At 46.5% G+C, this 23,343-nt stretch overlaps 1 protein-coding gene across 7 annotated transcripts in view; it reads right to left on the minus strand.

Annotated features, from left to right (window-relative positions):
- The window catches only part of slc12a7b (solute carrier family 12 member 7b), a 33,861-nt gene extending 12,097 nt beyond the window's left edge, over positions 1-21,764 (minus strand). For 4 of the 7 annotated variants that reach the window (XM_076047684.1, XM_076047683.1, XM_076047681.1 and 1 more), the window contains exons 1-4: positions 21,442-21,764; positions 2,423-2,520; positions 1,776-1,907; positions 1,348-1,494 (exon numbers count right to left, since the gene is read on the minus strand). In XM_076047684.1, the coding sequence (XP_075903799.1) occupies positions 1,348-1,494; positions 1,776-1,907; positions 2,423-2,520; positions 21,442-21,646 (582 nt within the window). In that variant the 5' untranslated portion in view covers positions 21,647-21,764. Of the gene's footprint in view, positions 1-1,347; positions 1,495-1,775; positions 1,908-2,422; positions 2,521-3,139; positions 3,255-14,050; positions 14,453-21,441 lie in introns of those variants that run through there. The other 3 variants (XM_076047682.1, XM_076047686.1, XM_076047685.1) reach the window with 3 other exon arrangements.
- Between the last annotated feature and the right edge of the window lie 1,579 nt (positions 21,765-23,343).

A 23,343-nucleotide genomic window follows, 5' to 3' on the forward strand; every position in this document is an offset into this window, starting at 1 on the left:
TTTGTCTTCTCAACCTTGCCGATTCATAGAAGCTTTTCCGTGAAATGGTCATTGTGGCTGAGGATATTTGCGTCAGCCCGTTACCTAATATGGCTTCGAGGTGACAGCAAGGATGAGGGCAGGGAGGAGTAAGAAGAGGAGGAGGAGGAGGAGGAGAGGAAGGAGGTAGACAAAGAGGAAGAGGAGGTCGCAGGGGAAAAGATAAGAGGAACAAAAGGAAAGAGAGGAAAAAGTGTTGGAAGTCAGCGAAGGGGAGCTGAGTGTGGAGGCATGAAAGTGAAGATGGGATGGAGGAGGGGGTGGGGGGTGTGTGTGTGGAGGGCAAGGTCGTGGCCACGATAAACCTTTGTGCTTGTCGCTGGCCGCCCGGTTTAAAGTGGCAGACAAGCTGGAGTAAAGCCAATTAGCTGATAATTTTACCCTCCACTTCCGCTGAAACGCTAAGCAGCTACACGCTCTCTGCTCGGCCTGACCACCAGCGCAGCAAAGGAATTCGCCGGCAATTAAAAATAAAAGAAAGAAAGAAAAAAACAAAAGGCCTGAAAACCGCTGAGGAGTCCGGCAGGAGTTTTTAAAAGGCCTCCACATCAATTAACAGCTAAAAACTGTGGCCACGTCAAAACACACGCTTTTAACAAGGCCTGGTATTTGCTCCACAGTAGTCAGTTAATAGAGGACAACACATCTTCTAATCTTCTAATTGTCCAGCGCAACCAGGACGGACTCGGCCGGATACCGTCATTCCCACTAGACTTGTTTTTGCATCTAAAGCCAAATCGTGGATGGACATGCACGATTATGTAAGAGCAAGCGTCCAGCTCTTTGATGCACGATGGAGTCTTAAGCTCACAACTGCAGGTCTGATGTATTGCACACTCCCCGAGCATCACGGTCAAGACTCTGCACAGATGTTGCCGGACTTTTCTACTTTTACTTTCCTGCAGACGAGGAATTGTAAAGTGGCAGCGAGTGGCCTGTGAGCCGACTTACTGGGCCCCTCCTATATTTAGCCGCCGTGACTCTCCATTTCCCACAACCTCCCAGCACCTAATGGCCGGTGGCAGCCTGACGTGTAATCCTTCGATCTGCAGAGTGTCAGAAACGCAGCGGCTATATTTGCCTTTTCCCTCTGCATCAGATGATGGATTAGTGCGGCTCAATCAGGGAAAGTACGAATGAAACGCAGAGTGCTGTCACGCCTGACTGACACTTTTATTTTGCCTCATAATGGAATTGATCTCATTGCGTTTCCTGAACTTTAGTTTTATTTTTTTTTTTCAACTCACACTTCAAACCATATTCACTCGGCTCTATTTTCGTTCATTCATTTTTTTTTTTTTTACTTACACAGGAGCAACACAAGCCGACTATGGCCAGCGACTCCAAGATTCCCGCGGTGCCCACAATCCATGTGAGACGGAGGAAGAGGATGACGCCCAGGATGTTCTGCAGGCAGGGCAGGTAGACGCCCATGAAGGTCCCCATCTGAGGGCTCTGTCCACAGAGAGACAGACAGCATAATAGTGCATAAGAGCGGTGGGTGACATTCAACAAACACTGCTAAAGTTCACAGTAGGTTAGAAAAAAAAAATCAGATAACAAAAAAACAAACAAAAACAAGTATGCAATGGCACAAGAAAAACAAAAAGTTTGCACAAGTTTGCGCGGTTGCCCAGGAAATATCCAGGGGGGCCTCATGGGTCAACGACACCGTTGTTGACCCATGAGGCCCGCGATTCAGCGGGAGCGACGGTAAATGTTAACGTCGTCGGCACCTTGACCGCCTTCTTCTTGGGCCCCTCATCATCATCGGCCTCCTCGTGCTCCTGCGCCCCCTGGGTGAGGTTGGTGTAGTTGGCCAGTTTATTGAGGAGCGACGACACCATGGGGTTGCTGTCCATCTCCTCCTGCAGGCAAGGAAACAAAACATGTGCACGTGTGTGAAAACACAACGCTCCATTCCATCACATGGAGACTTTAGCTGTTCTCTGCGCTGAGGAGAACGCGCAGCAGCCACCAGCTGAACACGTCGGGGCATGTTGGCCTGGTTGCAGCAGGTCGGCTCCACGCGGCGCTGAGACAACACGAAGCCGTGGGGCCGCTGATTGATCCTTCGCGGGGCCAGTGACCGCAGAGCAGGGAGGTGTGCCAAATGTTCAGCACAAAGCCCCTGGCAGCGGGTCAGCTCACCCTCCAGGAATGCACTGCCTGGTGCCGCTGGAGGATCATAAACATTTTGCTGAGCCTAACTGCTAATTTTGGCCCCACTTTGGTGCCGTTTATTTACTTACACGGCCATAATTTTACCCAGAGGCAAAATATTTGACCTCGCTTATCATGAGTCACACTCGACAAGCCAATGCCAATCGGACTAATTTGGCGGTTATATCACGGCGGCGCCGGTGAGAACGACCATGTTTACCTCAAACAGGGCCATGTTGGTGCCATCGTAGCTGTTGTTGCCTTTGTCGTTGTCCGTGTTGTTGATAAAGGGACTGTTTTCCTTCGGGACGCCATCTCCTGAGGAGACACAGTCAATATTATTGTTAGTCGTGCCAATCCATTGACACGGAGAGAACAACACCATTCTTCACTATTAAGGTGTTTTCACTGAGAAAGCTCCATTAACTGGAGATCAACTAGACACCATGTGCAGAGGCCTCATTGCACTCATTACATTGACGCTGGAGTGTAGAAAGTTGAAGCGAGGACCATTTAAAATTCGACACAATCCATTACCAACTGTTTGGAACCTGAATTCTAAGTTCCCGCACACGCCACAGCACTTCAGAGCCGTTGGACCTGAGATTGACCGACGTTGAACAACAATAAATAATTCATGTCAGCGAGCAGTTCCAGTCATCCTTCCACAGCATCACTATAAAGATGTTGTTCTTGGACTCAACAGGAGAGACTGAATGTTTCCAGTCACTTTGGAGTTCTGCGGGTGATCCCTGCAGCAATTATTGAATAATTAAAATCACAATGTTCATCTCTTCAAGGTCTTCACAAGGTGGGTTGACCTTCTTTTAAATGCATTTGATGAATCAGTTGCTAATAAAACATAATGATGATGGAAGACGCAACACTCAAAAAGCAACCTACTTCTCAATGGAAATAGAAATAAGTTTGACCGTACTCGTAAGTCTGGCAACAAACCCAAACTGCCTGGACACCATGTACTGTTTCTTGCGCGTCATGCTGCAGTGGGTGGTGGTTGGCGTGCAGTGCACAGGGACAATGAAAGGGCTTCTGTCGCCCTCTGGGTGAGCAGTGCAGCAGCATGAAAGCTTTCTTTGCTCTAAAGACGTCCTTTAAACGTAGTAAGCCATCTTCCAAATCCGACTTCCATTTTCCCAACATTCTATTCTGTCTGGATGGTTCTGATCCCCAATGATTCCCCGACCTCAACGAGGGTGTGTGCTTCAACACACTTCACCGCGTGTGAGCTGAAACATGGATAGAAACGTACCATGTAACACACTTTGACTTGCTTGAAACTCACAAACTGGGACACTGCACACCACTCTGGAGTTCATTATTTTTGTGGAACTCTTCGCTGTTGGGGGGTCCGGCGTTGAACCGACGACCTCGCTCGCCTGCCGTGAACCCTGGTGTGAGTGCTGGGTGGATGTCATGAGTAACTTCTGCTTGCTTGATGCAGCTGCAGAGGGAGTAAGAGGCTTGCAGCCAGGCTTAGCCCGCCGGTAATCACAGGGAAAGTCACCGTGCCCTTGCGCGCCGCAGCTCTTTAAAACGCAGTCCGAGCGGAAGGGCGGGAACACGGCGGCAGGTGGGAACGGCGTCCCGATAAGCTGGGATAACAGACAATGACTTTAATATAATGATGGTCGCGCTGCAAAGACGCAAAGACTGAGGGTCAGCTACCCCGTCAGTCAGGGATAAGCTCTGCACAATTGAGAATGCACATGTGGTTCCGAGTGAGTCGCTCTGGAGTACATCGAGTTTATGTAGTCTTTGATGTGTGTTATTATGGAACATAAATTAGTACACTCACAAAAACTTTCAGCTATGGCACGTCTTAAAAATGATTCACAACGCACTTTGGATTAAGTCAATAAGATGAACAATTACCATACGGGTGAATTTAACAGTGTGTCTTTGTGATGTCTGGAGTCACTGGTAAACTTTGCTGGGCCACAGTTTAACAGATTTCTCTGATGTTCTTTGGCCTGATGGATTGAACTGATAGGCAGTCACTGCACTTTTAAAAAACGTGTCTGTATTTTTTAGCTCCAGCTAAGTGTGCGGAGAAGTTGTGCTTCCAGTTGCTCTTGTTCCATCTCGATTTTTGTAAATGACTTTGCAACTCCCCCTTTTCCATCAAAAACTGCCCTCTGCATTGCCATCGAGAGTTCACAGCAGTGTTTTCCTTCCGTGATCAACGCACCCCCCCCATGTTTTCCTCTGAAATGCACCCACAGTGCCGTCGTGCATGGTTGCACTCGGCGGGTAAACACTGTAGTCTCATGTCTCCGGTTAGTGCGGATGGATGATCTGTGTCAACAAATTCTGTCCCCGGGTGTCGTATCGCCATCCGAAATGGGACAAAATGTGACGTGATACGACGAGCTGAAGTCAAAATGCATTCAGTGTGAATCTGCGGCTGCAGAGGACAGGTTGCCCTCCACAGCAGTCTGTCAGTCCGTCAGGTCTAACCTGCGTGTTGTGTGTGTGTGTGTGTCTGTGTGTGTTGCAGTCCCGGGGGCCGTGGTCCACATTGGGCTACTGTACAAGTGCGGCGTGGTGACGAAACCAACGCTCACGGCCCGGTTAACAGATGTTGGCCTCGCTCCGCACTCCACGCTGCCGATTATCTGGGGACTAATTCACTCCGCTTCCGGGAAAATTCTTGTTATTGTCCCCTCACCCGAATGACTGAATGATAAGCACAGATTGAGCCTTTAAAAATAAAAGGGGAAAAAAAAAAACCCTCTGCAAGGGGATATAATCCATATCTGCGCGGCGCCCAGCGACTGACCAGGTGCAGGCTGTACAGATGTCAGCGCTGCTGCATGTCTCGCTCCATTAGACACGCAGCAAACATCAGCTGTCTGAGAGCGAGCGTGCGACAGAAATGCTGAAAGTGCGTTTGAAGACGCGCGCGCGGGGTTGAGATGCAAACGGATGCAAATGCAGGCAAATATGTAGCAGAACTGCAACAGACACAGAGTGGGTATGGGTTTGGATGTGTGTGTGTGGGGGGGAGGGGTGGGGTGGGGTGTGATGATGTCAAATCTCATCAGCCACAAAACTGATGGTGCTGTTTGGGGATGAAAACTGGACGGGGTGGCTCGCTGACGCACAAACGGGATCAGCTGATGGTGCCGTCGGTCACTCTGCGCGCAGTGGGAGATGCTGCTCGAAATTTGATTTATCGTAGATGTCTTATCAGTGTGCTGGGCGCAATGACAAACCCAATTTCTTTTTTTCTTACGGCGGCAGGAAAATGAAACTGGCTCAGAGTTGGCAGTGTCACGTGATGTGTTTATTGTGTTTGCCTGCCTGTATCCAAGCAAACGCACGCCACACCAGGAAGACAGTGAGGTGATCAGAGCTCAGGTCAAGCCAGGCCAACGATCACATGGCACTTAGAACTGGTGATGCACCGAAAACATAAACTTTCCTCGAGCCCTTGAGTGTGAACTCTGCCCAGCTTAAGGAGGACTCTCTCCTTCAGCTGCATCATCATACACACACTGATTAGCCCCCTGCCATGAACACCACACAGAAGTCCAGCAGGAAGTACTCTCGTCTTTGCAGAAGCAAAGCAATTTTCAGCAACAGATTCATTTTTCTTGGCTTTGTGGAGGAGAATGCAAGCTTGGTTGGCCTGGCTCGCAGCCTCCATGATCTGCAACAGTCGTCTGCAAAGCTTTTACCAATTGACCAATCATCAAGTTGAATGGGCATCTCGCAAGAGTTTTAAGAGTAAACTGTGCACAACTAAACTCATCTAAACTATATCATGAATATCAATAATGTTTTTTGTTTTTGTTTTTTCAAAAAAGGAATCACAAGTGACCTCTATGCAGGAACAGGACGGTGAAATCTGTGCGTGTGTGTGTGTGTGTGTGTGTGTGTGTGAACATTGATAAATGGGTGCAGGTGTACTGGGTGTCCTACTTCTGCAGCCTGCAGCCTCCCTGCACTCCCCTGACTAAGGTGACCCCTTAAAACTGTAACACTATCGGATGGCTGGAGAGGAAGGATGGAGCAGAGTCGAGTGCAGATGGCTGCGAAAATCCTCCCTGCTGATGATTTGTGCTGCAGTGCTCCAGAACGGCCCATAATTAAAAAGCATTCTTTTACATCACAGTCAGCGCCGTTGCATAAGCGACGGGATTCCCTGAGTAATCAGTTTTTTTTTTTTCTTTTTTGCAACTTGTGTTGTGCAAAAAGGATGGAATTTTGTGCTGACACCAAAACTACTGGAGGACCTGCACCAGAATGGAAACTGATGTTGGAAAAAGTGTTGTCACTTTGTTATAAAAGTATTCCAATGGCAAAAGCAAAACAAACCAAGGGGTTCTGTGAGGCAATAACCTGTGAAAACTCTGGATGACACTTTCATAACAAGGCAGGTTTTCAGCAGTTGCTACACATTTTGAGTCACATTGCTGAGATAAAAGCAATTAATCAGCACTCCATTAACCGACTGCAGGCAGGTTTACCAGTAAATTGAGGATGCGCTAATGGTTTGGGGCTCGGCCTTTCTAGTTACTGTGGTAATAAATGACCATGCATCCTATTTTTAACCGCTAAGCTGCACATTGTGACGACACAGTAAGCTGCCTAACGCCGCCAAAGTTAGCCGACGGCTCACTGTACCCAGCGTAAAAAAGAAACAGAGTGAAGAACAGTTCCAAAAGGAAAAGTCAAGCATCAGTTCCCATTCACTCAAGAGGAAGTGGGGAAAAGAACCAGGGCTGGCAACTGGAGGATTCAGAAACAGCAGAAAGACAAGCAGAGCCTGATCCAGTTTGTAAATGGAGGGGTTTTTGTTGATGTTGCCGACACAATTTGTTTGTTCAGTTCTGCTTCACAGTTCATTCAAATATCGTGACTTATGGCACATGACAGGTAAAGCAAGGCAAAGACTTTTGCTCTGGCTGATCCCCATCCCTGGTATAAAGGTGAACTTCAACGGTGCAATTAATCTGAGTAAGTCATTATACAAGACAGCGTACTGACTCCACATTAAGTCCTCAACAAGCCCTCAATAAAACCTTCGTCCTTGCCCTGGATCCCACACAAAAAAATACAATGCCACAGAATAGACTGAAACAGACATTCTCGCTCAGCAGGAGGGCAACCGACTGCAGTCCTTCACAAACTTACCCTTCCGTCGGAGGCTTCCCCTCTGCTCCATCCTGAGGAGCCAGACTATGACAAGGGGGCTGGAAGGGAGGGGGTCCTAACAGACGTCCTGGTGGAACTCCAGTAACAGGGGTCCAGAGTGCAGAGACACTGCCACTGAGGAGCAGAATACTCCAACTCTACCGGTGCCGTGTGGATAATGTGAGGATCAGCTATTTCTGTGACAGCGCGCAAACACACACGCGCGTGTGTGCGTGTGTGTGAGTGCGCGCAAAAAAGTGCCTAGTGATGACGATGGCAACGGCATCACCCATGCATCACAGAGCACCCTAACCCTCCCACAGACACACACACACACACTCACACACACACACCCTTCTCTCAGCCTCCCTGAGCTGCTGATCCCTGACACACACACACACACACACACACACACACACACACACACACACACACACACACACACACACACACACACACACACAGGAGCAAAGGATGCAGAGAGTGGCCAGATAGTGTGAGTGTGTCCAGATATTGGATGGATGACGGACGGTCGGTCACTGGGTGGTCTGAGTGAGAGCTGCTCAGTTTATCACCTCTGATCAATAGTTGTTGTGCGATTCAAACTGCTGATTCTGCCCATGTGAGGGGTTTGGTGTCAGATGTGACCTCCTGACTCTCGTCCCCCAGCGCCCAGAGCGCTCGATCGATGAGCAGAAGGTGCAGAGAACAAACACAAGCGGGGAGAGTCTGCTTTTACGGTGCTTATTATTAATCAGACAACTAAATAAAATGTATTGATCTTAACGTAAGTTAATAAGATGACATTGGCAATTATTATTACTTTAGTAAGATCTACTTCGACTAAAATCCATCAATTTCCAAATCTATAGTATCAGTCCAGTATATTAATAAAATTACAACGTATTTTCGCAGCCATCAAATATTGACAACCAATCAGAGAGTCGGCTGCCTGGTCGTTAGGTAGCACTTCTGGTAAACCTGGACCCTCTCCGTCTACCTCTGTCTCGGCTGCACTTTAATCTGCCCGTCTAAGAGCATGTGAAGTGCACACTAATCACTTAACTGGATTAGGCTAATCCCGAACCTTTTATAAAACTTGTAAGCTCAATTTCTGCTGCGTTCCTCTGGACGCTCACTTCCTTCCTGCTGCCGAGGGCGAGTGTCCTTCACCCGGCCAGGCCGGTCCGAGCCGACGAGTGGGGGGGGGCGTGTTCGACCACTTTTGCCCCACTTTTCCCCTCCCCACCCACACACACACACACACACACACACACACACACAAGCAGTCTGTAATTATTGCCCGCCAGTTCTTTCCACAGCAGCTTTCAGCCGCCATGTGGAGACGGAGCTGAACATCTGTCGGCGGCATCATTAAACTGACAGATGTGTCAAGGACGGGCTTAAAGAGGGGCTATCAAATCACGGCGTAAGATGGATTAAGCAGTATGGAGCTCCACTTGGTCCCATGTCAGATGGCTGCTGTTGTACTTCTGTCTGTGTGAGTGTGTGTGAGTGTGTGTGCACACAAGTCACTGTGTGTTGCACTTTATTATGTCCTAAGCCTTTAAGCCCCTCAGGTAAACAATGCTGTCTGTTATGCAACAGGCTGGACAGGCCACAGACCAGGGCTGCTGATAGGCTGGACACTGTACAAGATCCATAACATGAGTATTGATACAAGTAACGCTTCAGTGTTGGCCATATGATATTAAGAGTTAAACACAAAGACAAAGTAAATGTGTGAGGAACAGACGTCACAACAAAATCAGCGGCAACTTGCCAAAATCTGATTTGTTTTCAGCGCACATGTTACTTTTACACGGCTGTAAACGGTAATGCCGTAAAACATGTTATTTTTTTTTGGTTGTTGTACATCTCCAGAGTTTTTCAGTGTGCCAGGCAACTCTATGGAATGCCAAGAGAGGAGAGCTGAAGAGCAGAGGGTTCAGCCAAGTCCAGTGGGATCAATGGTGCTTAAGAGCTGCTTACACCTGTAAACTTGCAGCTATGTGTAAACACAGAGTGTTGAGATTGACAGGGCCATCACAAAAATCTTCACGCGCTTCCCTCAGTGAGGAGCTCCGATAAAACTGAGCCATGAATCTGCTGTGAACAGCAACAAGGAGCTCTCCCAACAGCATTTCATTGAACTATTGCTTCTTTTTTTCTAATACCACCAATGAAACACTCTGCCTTAGGCTGAATGTTGTTCTAATGTCTTCCTTTTTTGTTTTAGTGAGTCATGATTCACAGTCATGTGAAAATAAACTCACGTGACTTTGCAGAAATGGGCGGAACTTCTCTCTTTAAAACTAAGCGCAGTAAGAAATTGAAAAGAAAAAAAGGGACTGGAACTCAAAACGGGCTCACACATCCACACACACACACACTGGCTCAGAGAAAGCAGCAAGTCCACTCTTCACCAGAAGATGTCAGTATTCCTCAGTTAAAGGAAAACTGAAAGCTGCAGCTCCACTTAAAAACATTTGTACGCATTGTTGTGGTAGTTGATGAGCTAAATTTATCATTTCAAACAAATGCAAGAGCATTTCACACACATAGCTCTTTGGCTCTGCTCTGTTGATGTGTGTAAAGACGAGGTGCGTTTCCACTTTTGGATTTGATTTCTCACAGGAAGAATGTCGAGTCAACCAAAGTCGATCAAAAACAAACAAACTGAAGCCGAACAAGACCTGCCACCTGCTCACTGGTCAGAACTCGTGCTAACGTGAGGTGAAAAGAAGTGCGCTGTCTTCTGGAGTGTGCAGAACACACCGGCACAATGTGCATTATCTCATCATAATAATAGTAATGCATTGGATTTATAGAGAGCTTTTCTGTGCACTCAGAGTGCTTTACACTGAAGCCATTATTGATTCACACCACATTCATACTGGTGATGGCCAGCTACATGTGTAGCAGTCACCATCTGGCTCAAACATTAAGTCAAAGGCGGCTTGGAGAGCACGACAAGCCACCATGATCAGTGTGCGTTGCTGTGTGTCGGCAACGCACGCTGCTCCCTGCACTCGGGTTGGATGCAGGCCAGTTTGTTTGCATATGTCCAACCGCGTGCACCAATGTTCAAAGGTAAGCAGGCCAGATGTAATTTCCGCCAGATATCAAATACAAAACCTGCATTCAATCTGCATTTGCCTCGCTCTAAAACCAAATGTCGCAATTTGTTCTGCTTTTTGGTGGTCTGGTGTTAGTGGTGAGCACTCACAGCTTCACATTTGTTGCCCAAAATATGACAATGGAACCGCAGGCGCATAAAACATATTGATTTGACACTAAGCTGCAGAAATTAGGGGGCTAATTGGGTGACCGAAGCCGTGGAGTGAATGCATTGTCTTTCAATAGCAGCTTCATCCAACCAAACAGCTGCTTCAGTGTCGGGAACTGGTTGGAGCTCAAGGGCTCAAACAGCCAAAATAGACGCCTTTATGGTTGGTGGGTAAATATTATAAAGATGGAGAGACAAAGGAGAGCTGCAGGAAGCCAACGTGATGCTCGAGGGCCTCACTGACAACAGCTACTATGAGTAAACACGCTGGGAAACTGTGTGTGTGTGTGTGTGTGTGTGTGTGTGTGTGTGTGTGTGTGTGTGTTTCTTATCAGAGACACCATATTGAAAGCAAGGACCAGTGTGGGTGGGAGGAGGGCCACATGGGTGTCACTGAACAGGAAACAGGAAGTAGAAGTTGGAGAAGAAGTGACTGTCTGAGGGGGTCACCTGACATCACAGGGAGGAAACATTCCAACAATGTTTGAAAGGAATTTGAGCCTTCTTTCCGTAGTTTATTCTGCCCTTCATTTTTCTTCATTTTCGACCTTCTCTTCTTTCAGTTTTTCTATTTTGGTCCTTTTCCATGAGTTTCTTTTCTCTCTCATCCCACCCCGTTCTTCTGTTTCCTGTATTGTTTTCTTTTTCCTCTTTTTCCTAGTCCTGCCTCTTTCTGCCTCGACGTCTCTCGTTTCTTGTGACGATGGGCTGCAGTCATAAGGCCGTTCCTCCTTCCACATTGCCATAAGAAAAGAGTGTGACGCTGGAAAATTACCAGAGAGGGGAACTGGAAAATACGCTTTTCCAATTTAACTGTGTGGTGACCGACATGCTTCCAGGTTTCTGTGTTCCCACATTGATGTTTCTGAATCACTGGAAGGGGTTTTTTTTTGTTTGTTTTTTTTGGGTGAGGGGGTGGGGGATACATCTTTACCCATGATAGCAAAAGATAAAAAATGGTACAAACTTGTTTGATGGCAGCGATATTTTGCCTCTTTTTGTTCTTTTTTCCCAGGTAAACGTGGCGTGTTTACATCAGGCTACCACAGCACTTGTATAACAGCACACTGGAGGCATTTTGCATGTCTGACTTGTGCCACTGCTGGCAACACAAGCGGCACCCAAAGCCGTGAGGGCCCTGATGAGGGAGGCACAAATTACAGGCAGCCACATACAAACAGCACGAAGCGGAGCGGCTGTGGAGGGCGGGAGGAACCACACGTGTGTGACAGATGGACCACAGGGCACCGACACACCGTTGACTTCCAACATTAGACGGGGACTGCACTCCCCCCGCCCCCACCCTCCTTAAAAATTGAGGGGACAGGGTTTATCACATGGTCACAACAACAACTAAAACCAACACTTTCTAACAACAACAAAAACCTTGTCATTACTCTCATTACTGTCATTCATTCAGCCGGCACGGCTCCATGCAGCCTCATCGCAGTGTAATTTACAAGGATAAACACAATGATTGTGACGAAAAATGGCAAAACATTCTCATTTTATGCAGCAGAGACGGACGTTAGAGGTTTGCTCCTGAGCCAGTGTTTATTAAAAGACCCTCTATTACAGACTTTTTACAATATAAGAAAAAACTCAAAGATAATCTCCACCTTTCCTGCCATAAACTTTGTTTCAAGTCAAAGAAATGAATATCTGGAATTAATCAGGATGTTCAAGATGGAAACAAGATAAATAAAGTGAAAATCAGCTCGGAGGAATGTGAGGAATTCTAAGTTATGAACAGTGTTTTTGGAAAGTACAAACACTTCACATTGGAGATGGATGAGGGCCATGCTTGGAATTTCCAGAGGGACGGAGGCAGATTAGGTTTGGTCTCCAGCGGCACGCAGGTCGGACAGAGAAGTTCTGTCTAGCACTTCAACGTCATTATCAGCAACTGCAAATTTACCGAAGCAAAAATGCAGAAAATGCAGCGGTGGAGGAGATACCAGTTGGCTACATGAGGTCCTGCCTTGTTCTGCAAAGACCAGCGGGGGCAAAACACGAGGAATTCAAGCACACCTTCACCGAGGGCAGACTGACGGCTGCCCGGCATAAAGTGTGACTCATTGCTACGGCAGAAGGGTGGAGGATACAGCGGGAATTGTGCAGAAATGCGAGGGACTGTACATTACATCACAGGGGCGGAGCCCACCTCCCCTGACTGAGCCAACGGGAAGCAGGCCAGCCGGGATAATCAATACCAGTGACTGCTGCTGCTCAAAAACACAGATTCCAGGCCGACTGAAGGACTCTGCTGAGTCTGTCCAGCACAGCTGCAACACAAGACTGGTGTAAAACATTCACAACGAGGCGTGTCGTCTGACATCTCATCCACCGTCCACACATTCAAATAGTTGCACGAGCAGGCAAGAGGGAAATGGATGCAAGCTGCCGGTCGTTTACTCTGCACAACTGCAGCCATGAAAAAACAGAAAGCACTGTTCTCCCACCTCCTCGCAGTCTGTAAAAGTGGAGCCAGCGGGAGCCGTGAGGCAGTAATTGCTGAAAAATGAAGTGCGGGTAAGTGAATCACCCGGCGAGACGCTGGAAAAGGAGCGATGCAAGAGACTGACTTGCCTGTTGAAACCTTCACACGAGGAATCTTCTGGAAAGTCGTCTTGAAAATCTCTTTGGGGAAACATTCACGACCTGTGACTTTGTTTAGGTTGGTATCATTTTCCGCCTCGAAGCAGAGGGAACATTTTGTTTGTAGGGCTGAGGAAAACAACCGCTTCAAGGCCCAGGCGCAAAAGAAAAAGAAAAAAAACAACCTTCTACCCAAATTTCAAGAGCGAGCCGCTCCGTGTCGTGACTTTTCACCCTCGCGAACCCTCCGGCCGGGTTCACGTGAGAAAACACTTCACGTCTGAGCCAAAGGCATTTTATTCTGTTTGTCATACTCTAAAGCTGATGATGAGCTCTGCAGGAGGCGAGGGGAGGGCTTCATTTCAGAGGTTTGCACGTCAGTGCTAATGACAGCAGATGCATCTCATACCTAAATTAGAGCATCTGTGTTGCTCTTGTGTTTGTTGCGCCGACACCAGGAGACCCGACGCACTTGGAAACAACACAACAAACTGAGGGGCGTCGAGGTGAAGGGTGGGGTGAGTGGAACCTTCTTGAAGGCGGGTCAAGAAAATCATGTCACGCAAACAAACCGTCCCCATCAAAAAAGAAGAGTGCCTGAGAAGCCAGCCGCCCACAGAGAAGCCATAAAGTGAATTGTAGTATAATACAGGAAACCCTGACACGGCCAATAAAACCACATGGTCAGACTGAAAAGCCGGGAACTTTCCACAGGCTATTTTCTTTAGAGTTTGGACTGGGAGAAAGGCTCTCCAGTCTCAATCAAAGACTTAGTTGTATTCTCAGAGTGTCTGCTCTAACCTGTGGCGTTCTCCTCTTCCTCCTTCAGCACATTGTTGTCATCCACATCTTCATCCTCCTCCTTCAGCTGACCGGCCGCCTTCGCCTTCCTCCCGCCGTCCTTCACCGGCACCACAGTGAAGCTGGTGGGCATTTTTACACCATGTGCTTCCTCTCACTGGCAACGCTCTTATCTCCTAGTCCGGTCTGCTCCTCCTCCTCCTCCTCTTCTTCCTCCTCCTCTCGCAGACAGCTGCCTCGCCTCACCTCTCCTCTTCTCTTCTCTTCTCTTCTCTCTCTCTCTCTCCTACTCTCCGACTCTGCTGCTTTGTTTGTACGCACGTGGGCCCGGACCCTCGCTGCTCCCGGTGTACTTTACTCTCAGGGGGCAGATGTCGGGGTCTCGCTCCTCGCTGACTTTTTGTTCCTATCGCTCGGGTTCTGGCCCATGTGACCCTCACCTCCCTCCGCCCACTACCCAAATAAGGAGCAGCAGGGCTCCACCGCCAAGCGGGGGCAGTATAAAGACGAAAAAAAAGAAGAAAAAAAAAACACACGTATATGCACATGCACACTTGCAGACAGCTTGACATGCATTCTGTGCTGGTGGGAGCCCCTGGCTAGAACTTCCGCCCAGGAATGTCGCTTTGACTCCAGCGTGACAAAAGGCAGACGTGTCAGCTTTTGTTCCGGGAGAGCTGGAAACACAGAGCTGCTCTACTGAGGAAGGTGAACACTCACACACACTCACACACAGGGTCCAGACGCACATTTCCTCATTTCCTGTGCAGTGTTATATGACCCCATGAGCACAGAGAGAGGTGGGTCAGGATCTGGACGCTGACACACACACACACACAACTAAAGAGGGTGTGTGAGAACAAGACTAAAGCTAATGGACGTGTCATCATCAGTGGCTGGGAGGGGAGAGAAGCACGGGGAAGGTGAAGCCTCTCAACATAAACCTCCATGTTCCTAGTCATGTTCCTAGTCTAGTCCTGGTATTTCCTTATTCCTTAAGAGGCCTTTAGGATATGTTTTATTGGCAATGTGAGGAGGAAGCAGGTTGTCCAGCACACAGAGTGTCAAAAAGCATCGAATCTGGGGTGGGATTCAGGATATGAAAGTAAACATCTAAAAATGGGTGTGACATGGGACTTTGAAAGAATGAATCTCTCTCTCTGTGGTTCACTACAGAGCGTGTTTGGATTTCCTGGGGCCAAACAAAGGGGAGTTTATTCAGCTCCAAACTCATCAGTAGCGGGATGTGCAGCTCAAGTGGCCGGAAAAATGCTGAAAGTAGGTTTCACGGCCCCGGTGTTGTTGTCTCCGCCACGCCAAAGGCCCCTCATTGTTTCGCAACATGATAACGTGCTGGATCAATACTGGCAGCAGAGAGGCGGGGCAGACAGGAAATAGCAAAAGGGAGGAGCAGAAAGCAAGATAATCTTCAGACACAGACAGAGGCAGAGGCACGCAAATCAGCAGCATTGATTCAACTCGAGCAAGAGTGAGAAACATCTGGTTTCAGCTGCTTTGCTCGGGATGGAAACCACAGAAACCTTTAGGCACTAGTTTGGTGAGGCTGTTAAAAAACATTCTAAAAACAGTCGGTACCAGGTTTGGAGGTGCCTCAGTGACTAGTGGCTCGAGTTCAAATTATTCCGATATTTCTTCTCCTTTTTGAAATCAAGGAGACGAAACCTAACAGAGAGAGAACTTCTCTGCTCCCTGAGCGGTGATGTAACCAACGTGGCATGCTAATTGACCGTCCAGACAATCGGACCGCCCAGAAGAGGTCATTGGGAGCATCCGGGCTAGCAGGACAATGTCCCCATTTATGAGAATTAATAATGCTCATCAGTGGAGCGGCTGAAGGCCTCGTTGTGACAGAAGAACCTGACTGGCTGTAGAAAACATCCGCGTCATGTTCTCAAGTGAAATATCTCAGAGGCAGAGCCCAGCATCAAATCATGGAGTGGGGGGATGGGAGGGGCTCTATTACAGAACAGATGAGGGCTTCATCTGCTGCTGAGGAACCACAGTTAAGAACCATGCAATGTTTTGTTTTTTTGCAAAAAGGAAATTAGTCTTACTTTTTTTTTCAGCAAGAATATACAAAATAAACACTGTTGTGAACAACAATCAAAGTATCTAGGCTGTTAAACTAATTGATTGTCTAAGTATCTAGTATTGGTGATGTTGTTCACATCAATTCATCATTGACCTGCAGAAGTGTAACCCCGGGCTTCATCTGCAAGTGGCTGGAAAAGCAGGAAAAATGCTTTACTTGTGTCCTTTAAAGGTTTTGAAACAAAACTTTTGTAGAAAAGGCGATGGGATCCACGTCGATTTTGACACAAATATGTCACAGCCTTTGTGCAAGACACAGACTCTAGTGTTGAACGTCCAAGCACGCTAATAAACAGTTTTTGTTCATCAGCAGACTGGCAGGAAAGTCATGTGTCGTCCTGCTGCTCAGGGCCTCACGAAATAACAGGCTTAATGATGCCCTCTAGCGGGGAAAAAGAAGAAGAACATGTTTTATATGTAAATACAAAACATAAAGATATCTGACGCCTGCAGGGATTCAGGTATTTCATATTTTGACAGTCGTACTGTATAGATTTTATTTAGAGACGTGTACATTTCTATCTTCAGCTGTGCAATTCTTGCAGATAGAGCACGGCCGTTGTGACGTTGTGTGCTTACACAATCCACGAGACACTACGAGTAGATTAGATAAACTTAAATACCACATGTAGCCACAAAAAATAAAATAATAATGAAGCAGTGCACTCGACACAATAACAGTCGCACACGTCTAATCATCATTTTCTGATGACGCAGCATATCTACGACAACAGTGCTCTGTCGCCCTCCTTTGATCAAATTGGAAAGTGCACCGCCAATCTGCCAAATCAAGCCATCTTTTTTAATTTTTTTTTTTAAAAAAAGAGCGGACAAGCGTCAATCAAAGAGAAATAGCAAGACAGGGGCTTGACAGAGTCACGGGATACTGCCAGAAGCAACTACAGAAATTCCATCAGGGAAAGAATGACGGCTCAATGGACTGAGTGACTATATTTTTGCCTCCTGGAACTCTGACACTGACAAAGCTGTTTGGCTTTACTTCCTCTTGTGACACGTCAAGCAGCTGCCCATGAATATCTGAAAATACAGAGTCTGACTCAAGCCTCTGTCTGCTCACTTCCTGTCCGGGCAGGATGCTGGAAATGTGTGAAGCCTCCACCTCGTTGAGGTTTCAAGTGTGTGGCCTTTGAACGTGCTCAGGTTTTTTTTTAAATGCTGTTTGTAACAGGCCGGCGTCCTCTTGTTAAGATGGAGCAGAACACGACACCGCAGGTCTCCCTACACATTTGAGACATCTGATATCGGTTGACGCCACCGCCACCGTGCTACTGCATGCTGCAACGATCTGACTCACAATAAAAAGAGTGGAAGGGGCTACAGTGTACACTGGATTCAGTTTGCTTCCAGTATCAGTTCAAGGTGGCTTGTGTCGTAACAGTGCAGTACAGAACCTGCAACTAAAAAAAAAAAAAAAAAAAGCTGCAAGACCAGCTCACGTATAAGTTGCAACACAGTCTCAAACTTCGTCGGGTAGTTGAACAAATGTACCTGAAAAGATCTTCTTCTTTTATTATAAAAGGTCTAACATACAGAGAAGCTGCACAGGCTTCATGACACATTAAGAGTTCATTTAGTTCAGCAGATGGAACAGCGAGAAAGTTATAAACATATATTCAAAAAACCTCCTGAAAACTCCCTCGACAGCTGAGCATCAATGGTACATGACGTTGTGTGTGCCATGGAAGTCAAAATCAGAGTGCTCAGTGTTCTCAGAGTTCTCAACAAAATCATTGCATTGCACTAATGCAAACATACTGTTTGTTGTTATCGCATCAGGGGGAGAACAGCTAATGGAAAAAGATGGGAACACCTGTTTTCCAGCACTAGCTGATGATGCCGGAAACAATTCCTTTTATTAAATGTGCTTTTAAAAAGTCATTTTCTCGGCATGAGACAAATCCCCATCTGTCCAGCAGAAGGGTCCCTCCTCCGGATCTTAGCGTGACACGGGGCAGCTGGAGGGGAAAAAAAAAAATCATTCAAGTTGGACGGTGAAGACGAGGCGGCACACGGGAGTGGGAACGCATTTAGCGGAACCTCGGGAGCCAGCTGGTGTCGGTGTGTCGACGGCTGCGCTCCAAATAAAGCAGAGGGCAGCACATGATAGCCCGGGGTGAATGCCTCGGAACACTGCGAGACACGCGTCAAGATCCATTCACTGTTTGAAACTGGAAGCTCCATCTGGAACCACCGTCTGAACTGTGTTTATTTTCCATCAAATTATTGTTCTTTTATTTTGGTAATCCACATTGATGCATGAATTTTTGCATCTCTGTCCTCTCTCTTGTTCCCTCTGATTCTCCAGACAGAAGCGTCTCCATTGCAGCAGGTCACGTGGCTCTCAATCCTAATTTTTCCGCGCAGCCACAGGCCTCACCAGTGTTTTACAGGCGGCCAACACCTCACGCAGCAAACATCAGTGTTCCTTTCTGCACTGCTGTTGCAGAGGGAACCATCACGTCACGCTTCCATAGGAGACCTTGTGTTGCTTCTAACAAAAAAATCTTTAATTTCCTGATTAGTTCCCCCAATAAATCTGCGTGTAATCTGATTCAGCTGCAGGAAACATTTGCAGGAATCCCCTCACATTTACACAACACATAGCAGGTTTTATTTGTTTATTCAATGCAGTTTTGCCTTTTTTTTTAACAGCAATGTACTGCAGGTTCATAAAGACTTTCCTCACCTACACCAACCAAGGAAGAAGCACGTTAACAAGCAACCAGATGGGGACAAACGACTCATTCACACGACTCCGAGTCATTTCAACTTCCTGTTTAGAATTACCTAATTTCCCCTGTGCTTGCTGTGTCATCAGAATAAGAGGAGTGGCACAGTGTTTTGTTTGAACGGACTGTATTGTAATTTTTACATTAAATCCTGAGAATAGTCAGATCTTCAAGGTCTGATACATTGGTTTTCTAAAGTGAGAAAGTGAAATGTAGTTGTGTGGTGAGCCGTTCAAGGAAGGAAATACTAACAGGAAAAAACAAAAATGTAAACTGCCCTTTCAAAAAAAAAGTAAATGTTTGTCAGTCGGGAAAAACTGTGGAAAACTCAACAGCAGAATTTGGAGTTGCAGCTCCACAGAGGTTCACGCACTGGGAACTGCAGCCACTTCCAAATCCTGAAAGTTTTCCATGAGCGACACTTATTATTATCTCTGCCTTATCAGAAATTCCCTGCTGTCACCCTCTGACCTCTTCAGTCTTTCTGTGCGTGGATGGGCCGACATCAAACCCAAGATAAAACTCGTACCCATCAGCCTCAGTAAGACAAATGCAAAAAAATCTATAATCCTCATGGTTCATACAGAGGACGCTCGGTTCTCCCCCAAACACCCACGGCTGTGATTCAGTGGCAGACCAGACACCAGCTGCTGATTGATCATCCAGAAGCCTTTCAATACAAACAAATGCAATCAAGTAGTTACAGATTGGCACACAATGCAGCGGAGGAAGGAAACAATGCAGGCACAGTGGGACGACATTGAACAAAAGCCTATCAAAACCTAGTTAAAATACTCCAAAAGCCAATTTTCTGCAAGTTTACAGTCAAATGTAAAGAATGGTGGACGCCAGCAGCTGCTCACGACTCACGTTGGGCCAGTTCAGGGGTTCCCCCAGGGGTGATACAATCAGAGAGTCTGTGTGGCCAGGGCACATGAATGGAAGAAGCACAGAACGCTCTTCTTATCGCACCACAACACTTCTGCCTTTATGTGGCCCACCCACACGAACATGTGTACGTGTGTTTGCACGCGCACACACAGAAAGAGGGGGAACTAACGATATCTCCTCCCTCGATGCACAGAGACGTAGCTGAAAAGTACCCGAGCAACGAACATACATACACGTGCACACACCAAAGTACACACATCTTCTATTTCCAATCTAATTTCGGGTGAACTCTGATCATGCATCACGCATGATGACCTAATTAAAAGCCAGGGCTGCAGGATGTCTTATGTCATACAATATGAAATCAATGTAAAATTAATCTCAGGGAAGTGGCAGGGACATTATGCTTCGATTTCTTTCCTCCCTGTAATGGACACTGTGATTTGAAGGCCCAGCGTGTGACATTTCCACAACTTTTCCGAGCATCCCGCACTGGCCCGGCTGCCTGCAGGGACCGCTTGACGCAGTTCAATGACAACAGTCAACATCTTTCTGGGTTTTTTTGCGATCTAACAGATGAGCCCGATGATCCAACGGCCCCCCAATCAGTACAGAACCTGCCCGATAGTCTGAGCACACAGAAGACATCAGCGCACTGTAATTTAGCATGCTTGCTTGACCAGGCAATTATTCCCGGCAGGCTGTTGCTATAGAAGCAGCTTGTTTGTGAGCAACTGATCAACAAGGCTTAAGATTGAAAAAAAAGAAAAAAGGCTGAGGCCAAATAAATGATCGACAATGACAAGAGGGAAGATATAATTTATGGTCAGAAGGAAATGAGTTGAAGTAGGTATTCTATGTAGTCTAAATAGAATAACGTTAACAACAAGTTTATTATGGAGGACTATTATTTCGAGTTTATCAAAATGTTTTCATGCTTATGGAGATATATATATCTCCATGCTTATGGATGGATATATATATATATTTATATGTATATATATATATATATATATATATATATATATATACACACACATATATATATATATATATATATATATATATATATATATATATACACACACACATATATATATATATATATATATATATATATATATATATATATATATATATATATTTATTTTTTTATTTTTTTATTTTTTTTAATTTAATCAAAATCCTTGTCAAACATGTTGTAACGGTTGAGAAAAAGCTGAACGTTGCACTTTCAGAACATAAAGAAGGAAGTTGATTTAAACAAGGGAAGTAGCAAAACACATCTAGTGAAACACAGACATTTGAAGTATTTTCCATTGAAAGCAAATACGTTTAAAAAAATGCATTTGCCTCACTTTCTATTATATTTTTATAAAGACGTTTCATTGTGCATCAACGACAACAAACTCAGAACTGTGTTGTGATGTAAAATTCCCACGCTGACTAGTTGTAGCTGACTGGTGGTAGGTTGAATGACAGAACCAACAACAACAACAAGAACAACAACAAGAACAACAACAAGAACAACAACACACGGACAGACTCGCAGACAAGGTGAGACGCGACAGCTGACGTTAATCCGACACAGGACGCAGATGATAAACGGGACACGCAGCGGACACACGGGCGACTCACCGTATTTGTTGGGCTCCCTGTTGTACTCGAGGATCGGCACCACGGAGTTGGGCTCAACCGGCCCGGACACGGATTCATCGCCGGGCTGCCTCCCACCTGTGCCGGCCGCCGGGTCGATGGCCGCCGCCGCTGCCGCCGCCTCCGCCGGGTGGTCCCCCTCCGCGGCTCCTCCCGCAACCGGGACGACCACGAATCTCTCGCCCATGTGCTTGAAACTTGTGTCTGTTCGTCGCACTTTTATTCACGGGTGAAGAAAGTCCCACTTGCCGGAGGAGAAAACAGACGCCGGCGCGCCTCTCACACGCTCACTAGTGCGGGTCATCACACGGGGCAGCACGCTGTGATCGGGGGGGATTGAGTACACTGGGGGGGTTGGACCCGCCCCCAGCCGGCTGCTCATTGGTCGATAGGCCCAAGGGGCGACGTCTGTCACTCTCATAAGCCAATCACGGTGGCTGAAATGATCTAATTTTGGAGCGAGCGTGTTTCAGGCAGTGGTTTTCATAGTGCTGCGTGTTTGGTGATTTGATAGAAACTGCGGTTGCCACTGGCTACAGAAACGAAGCATTAAGTCAGGACATGGTCACAGTTAAAAAAAAAAAAAAAAAGCATGAATATCACTTGTGTGTGCTTGTGTGGATTTTATGGCGCATAAAAGTCAAACTGTGCAAGACAGTTTTTTTTTTCTTCCCACACTTGGGTCTTGAAATATAACTTTGTTGAATGCTTTGTGCTACTGTCACACCTGCAGTTAATATTGGATATTGCTGTGCTCTCTTTAAATGTGATGTAACGCCACGCTGGATGAGCAAATTGACATGTGGCAGGTGGCCACAACTTTATTTGACGATCTTAAAATGATGGGGGCAATTATCACCACTTTTTACATCCCGTGCTAATAATGGCAGGAACTTAGTACTCCATTCCAAATGAAAAACCGGTGACACTTCATTCATTGCTATCCAAATAGCTCTGGCAGGCACAGCCTGGAATTAAAGGTCCGTCTGGGTGGGATGTTCCTTCGCGTCATCAAGCAGTGATTCACAGTTCAGGTCTGAGGTTTAATGGTGGACATGTTCAAAAGTTAGTAAGGAGATATTTTGAAACACGGCAACATACTTTTGACAATTTATTAAAGTATATTGAGCTTCAATTTGGAGATCAGTGTCAGGACAATAAGTGGATGAATTGGTGCAAAATAATTCATTTTCAATCCAAAATATCAGTTCCTTTATTTAAATGCTTTCAGTTTAAAATATTGAAAAGCATTTGGTTCCAGAATGAGGTCATGAATAATGCAGCGCCAACCGCATGGCCAAGAATCGGTGTTTACTTTCTCATCAAGCAGTTGTTGGGTACTAAGCATGACAAACGGTCAGCGTCTCGGCTATCTTGCACTGGCGAGGAGGGAACATTTTGGAGGAATTCCAGGGGACCACTCAGACGGTGAAATGCTCGGTGTTACGTTGATGTTTAAAATAGACGGCTGGCGGGACAGTTGGATGACCTGCAGGCCGAGGGGGCGACTGGGAGTGGACGTGTTGAAGAGTCCCGGCCGGTTCAGCTGAGCCGCTGGCCAAAATAGAATGGAATTTATGTGCATTGGTACATATTTTGTCTTCTTCAGTCCAAACATGCCCGAAGTGCCAAAGCGATTTGTAATCTTGTAATCTTCTCACCCCTGTTCATCCGCAGACCAAACACATCAGCTAAATTCACATTGAATTGCTTGGTGGTGAAGAGACAAAAAGGGGACAGAGGATTACACTTTAATCTGGCTGAAGAAAGATATTGTTTTCCTGCTGTGTTCGCACCAAATCCAACACTGTTTTAGATTAATATGCAGACAGAGCCCCAGCTGCACAGGACACCAACTATTAACTATTGCCAGAGATTTGTTCA

The sequence above is a fragment of the Nelusetta ayraudi genome, unplaced genomic scaffold (genome assembly GCF_046127955.1).
Source record: "Nelusetta ayraudi isolate G7.1 ecotype Tasmania unplaced genomic scaffold, CSIRO-AGI_Nayr_v1 ptg000094l, whole genome shotgun sequence".
Taxonomy (NCBI): Eukaryota; Metazoa; Chordata; class Actinopteri; order Tetraodontiformes; family Monacanthidae; genus Nelusetta; species Nelusetta ayraudi.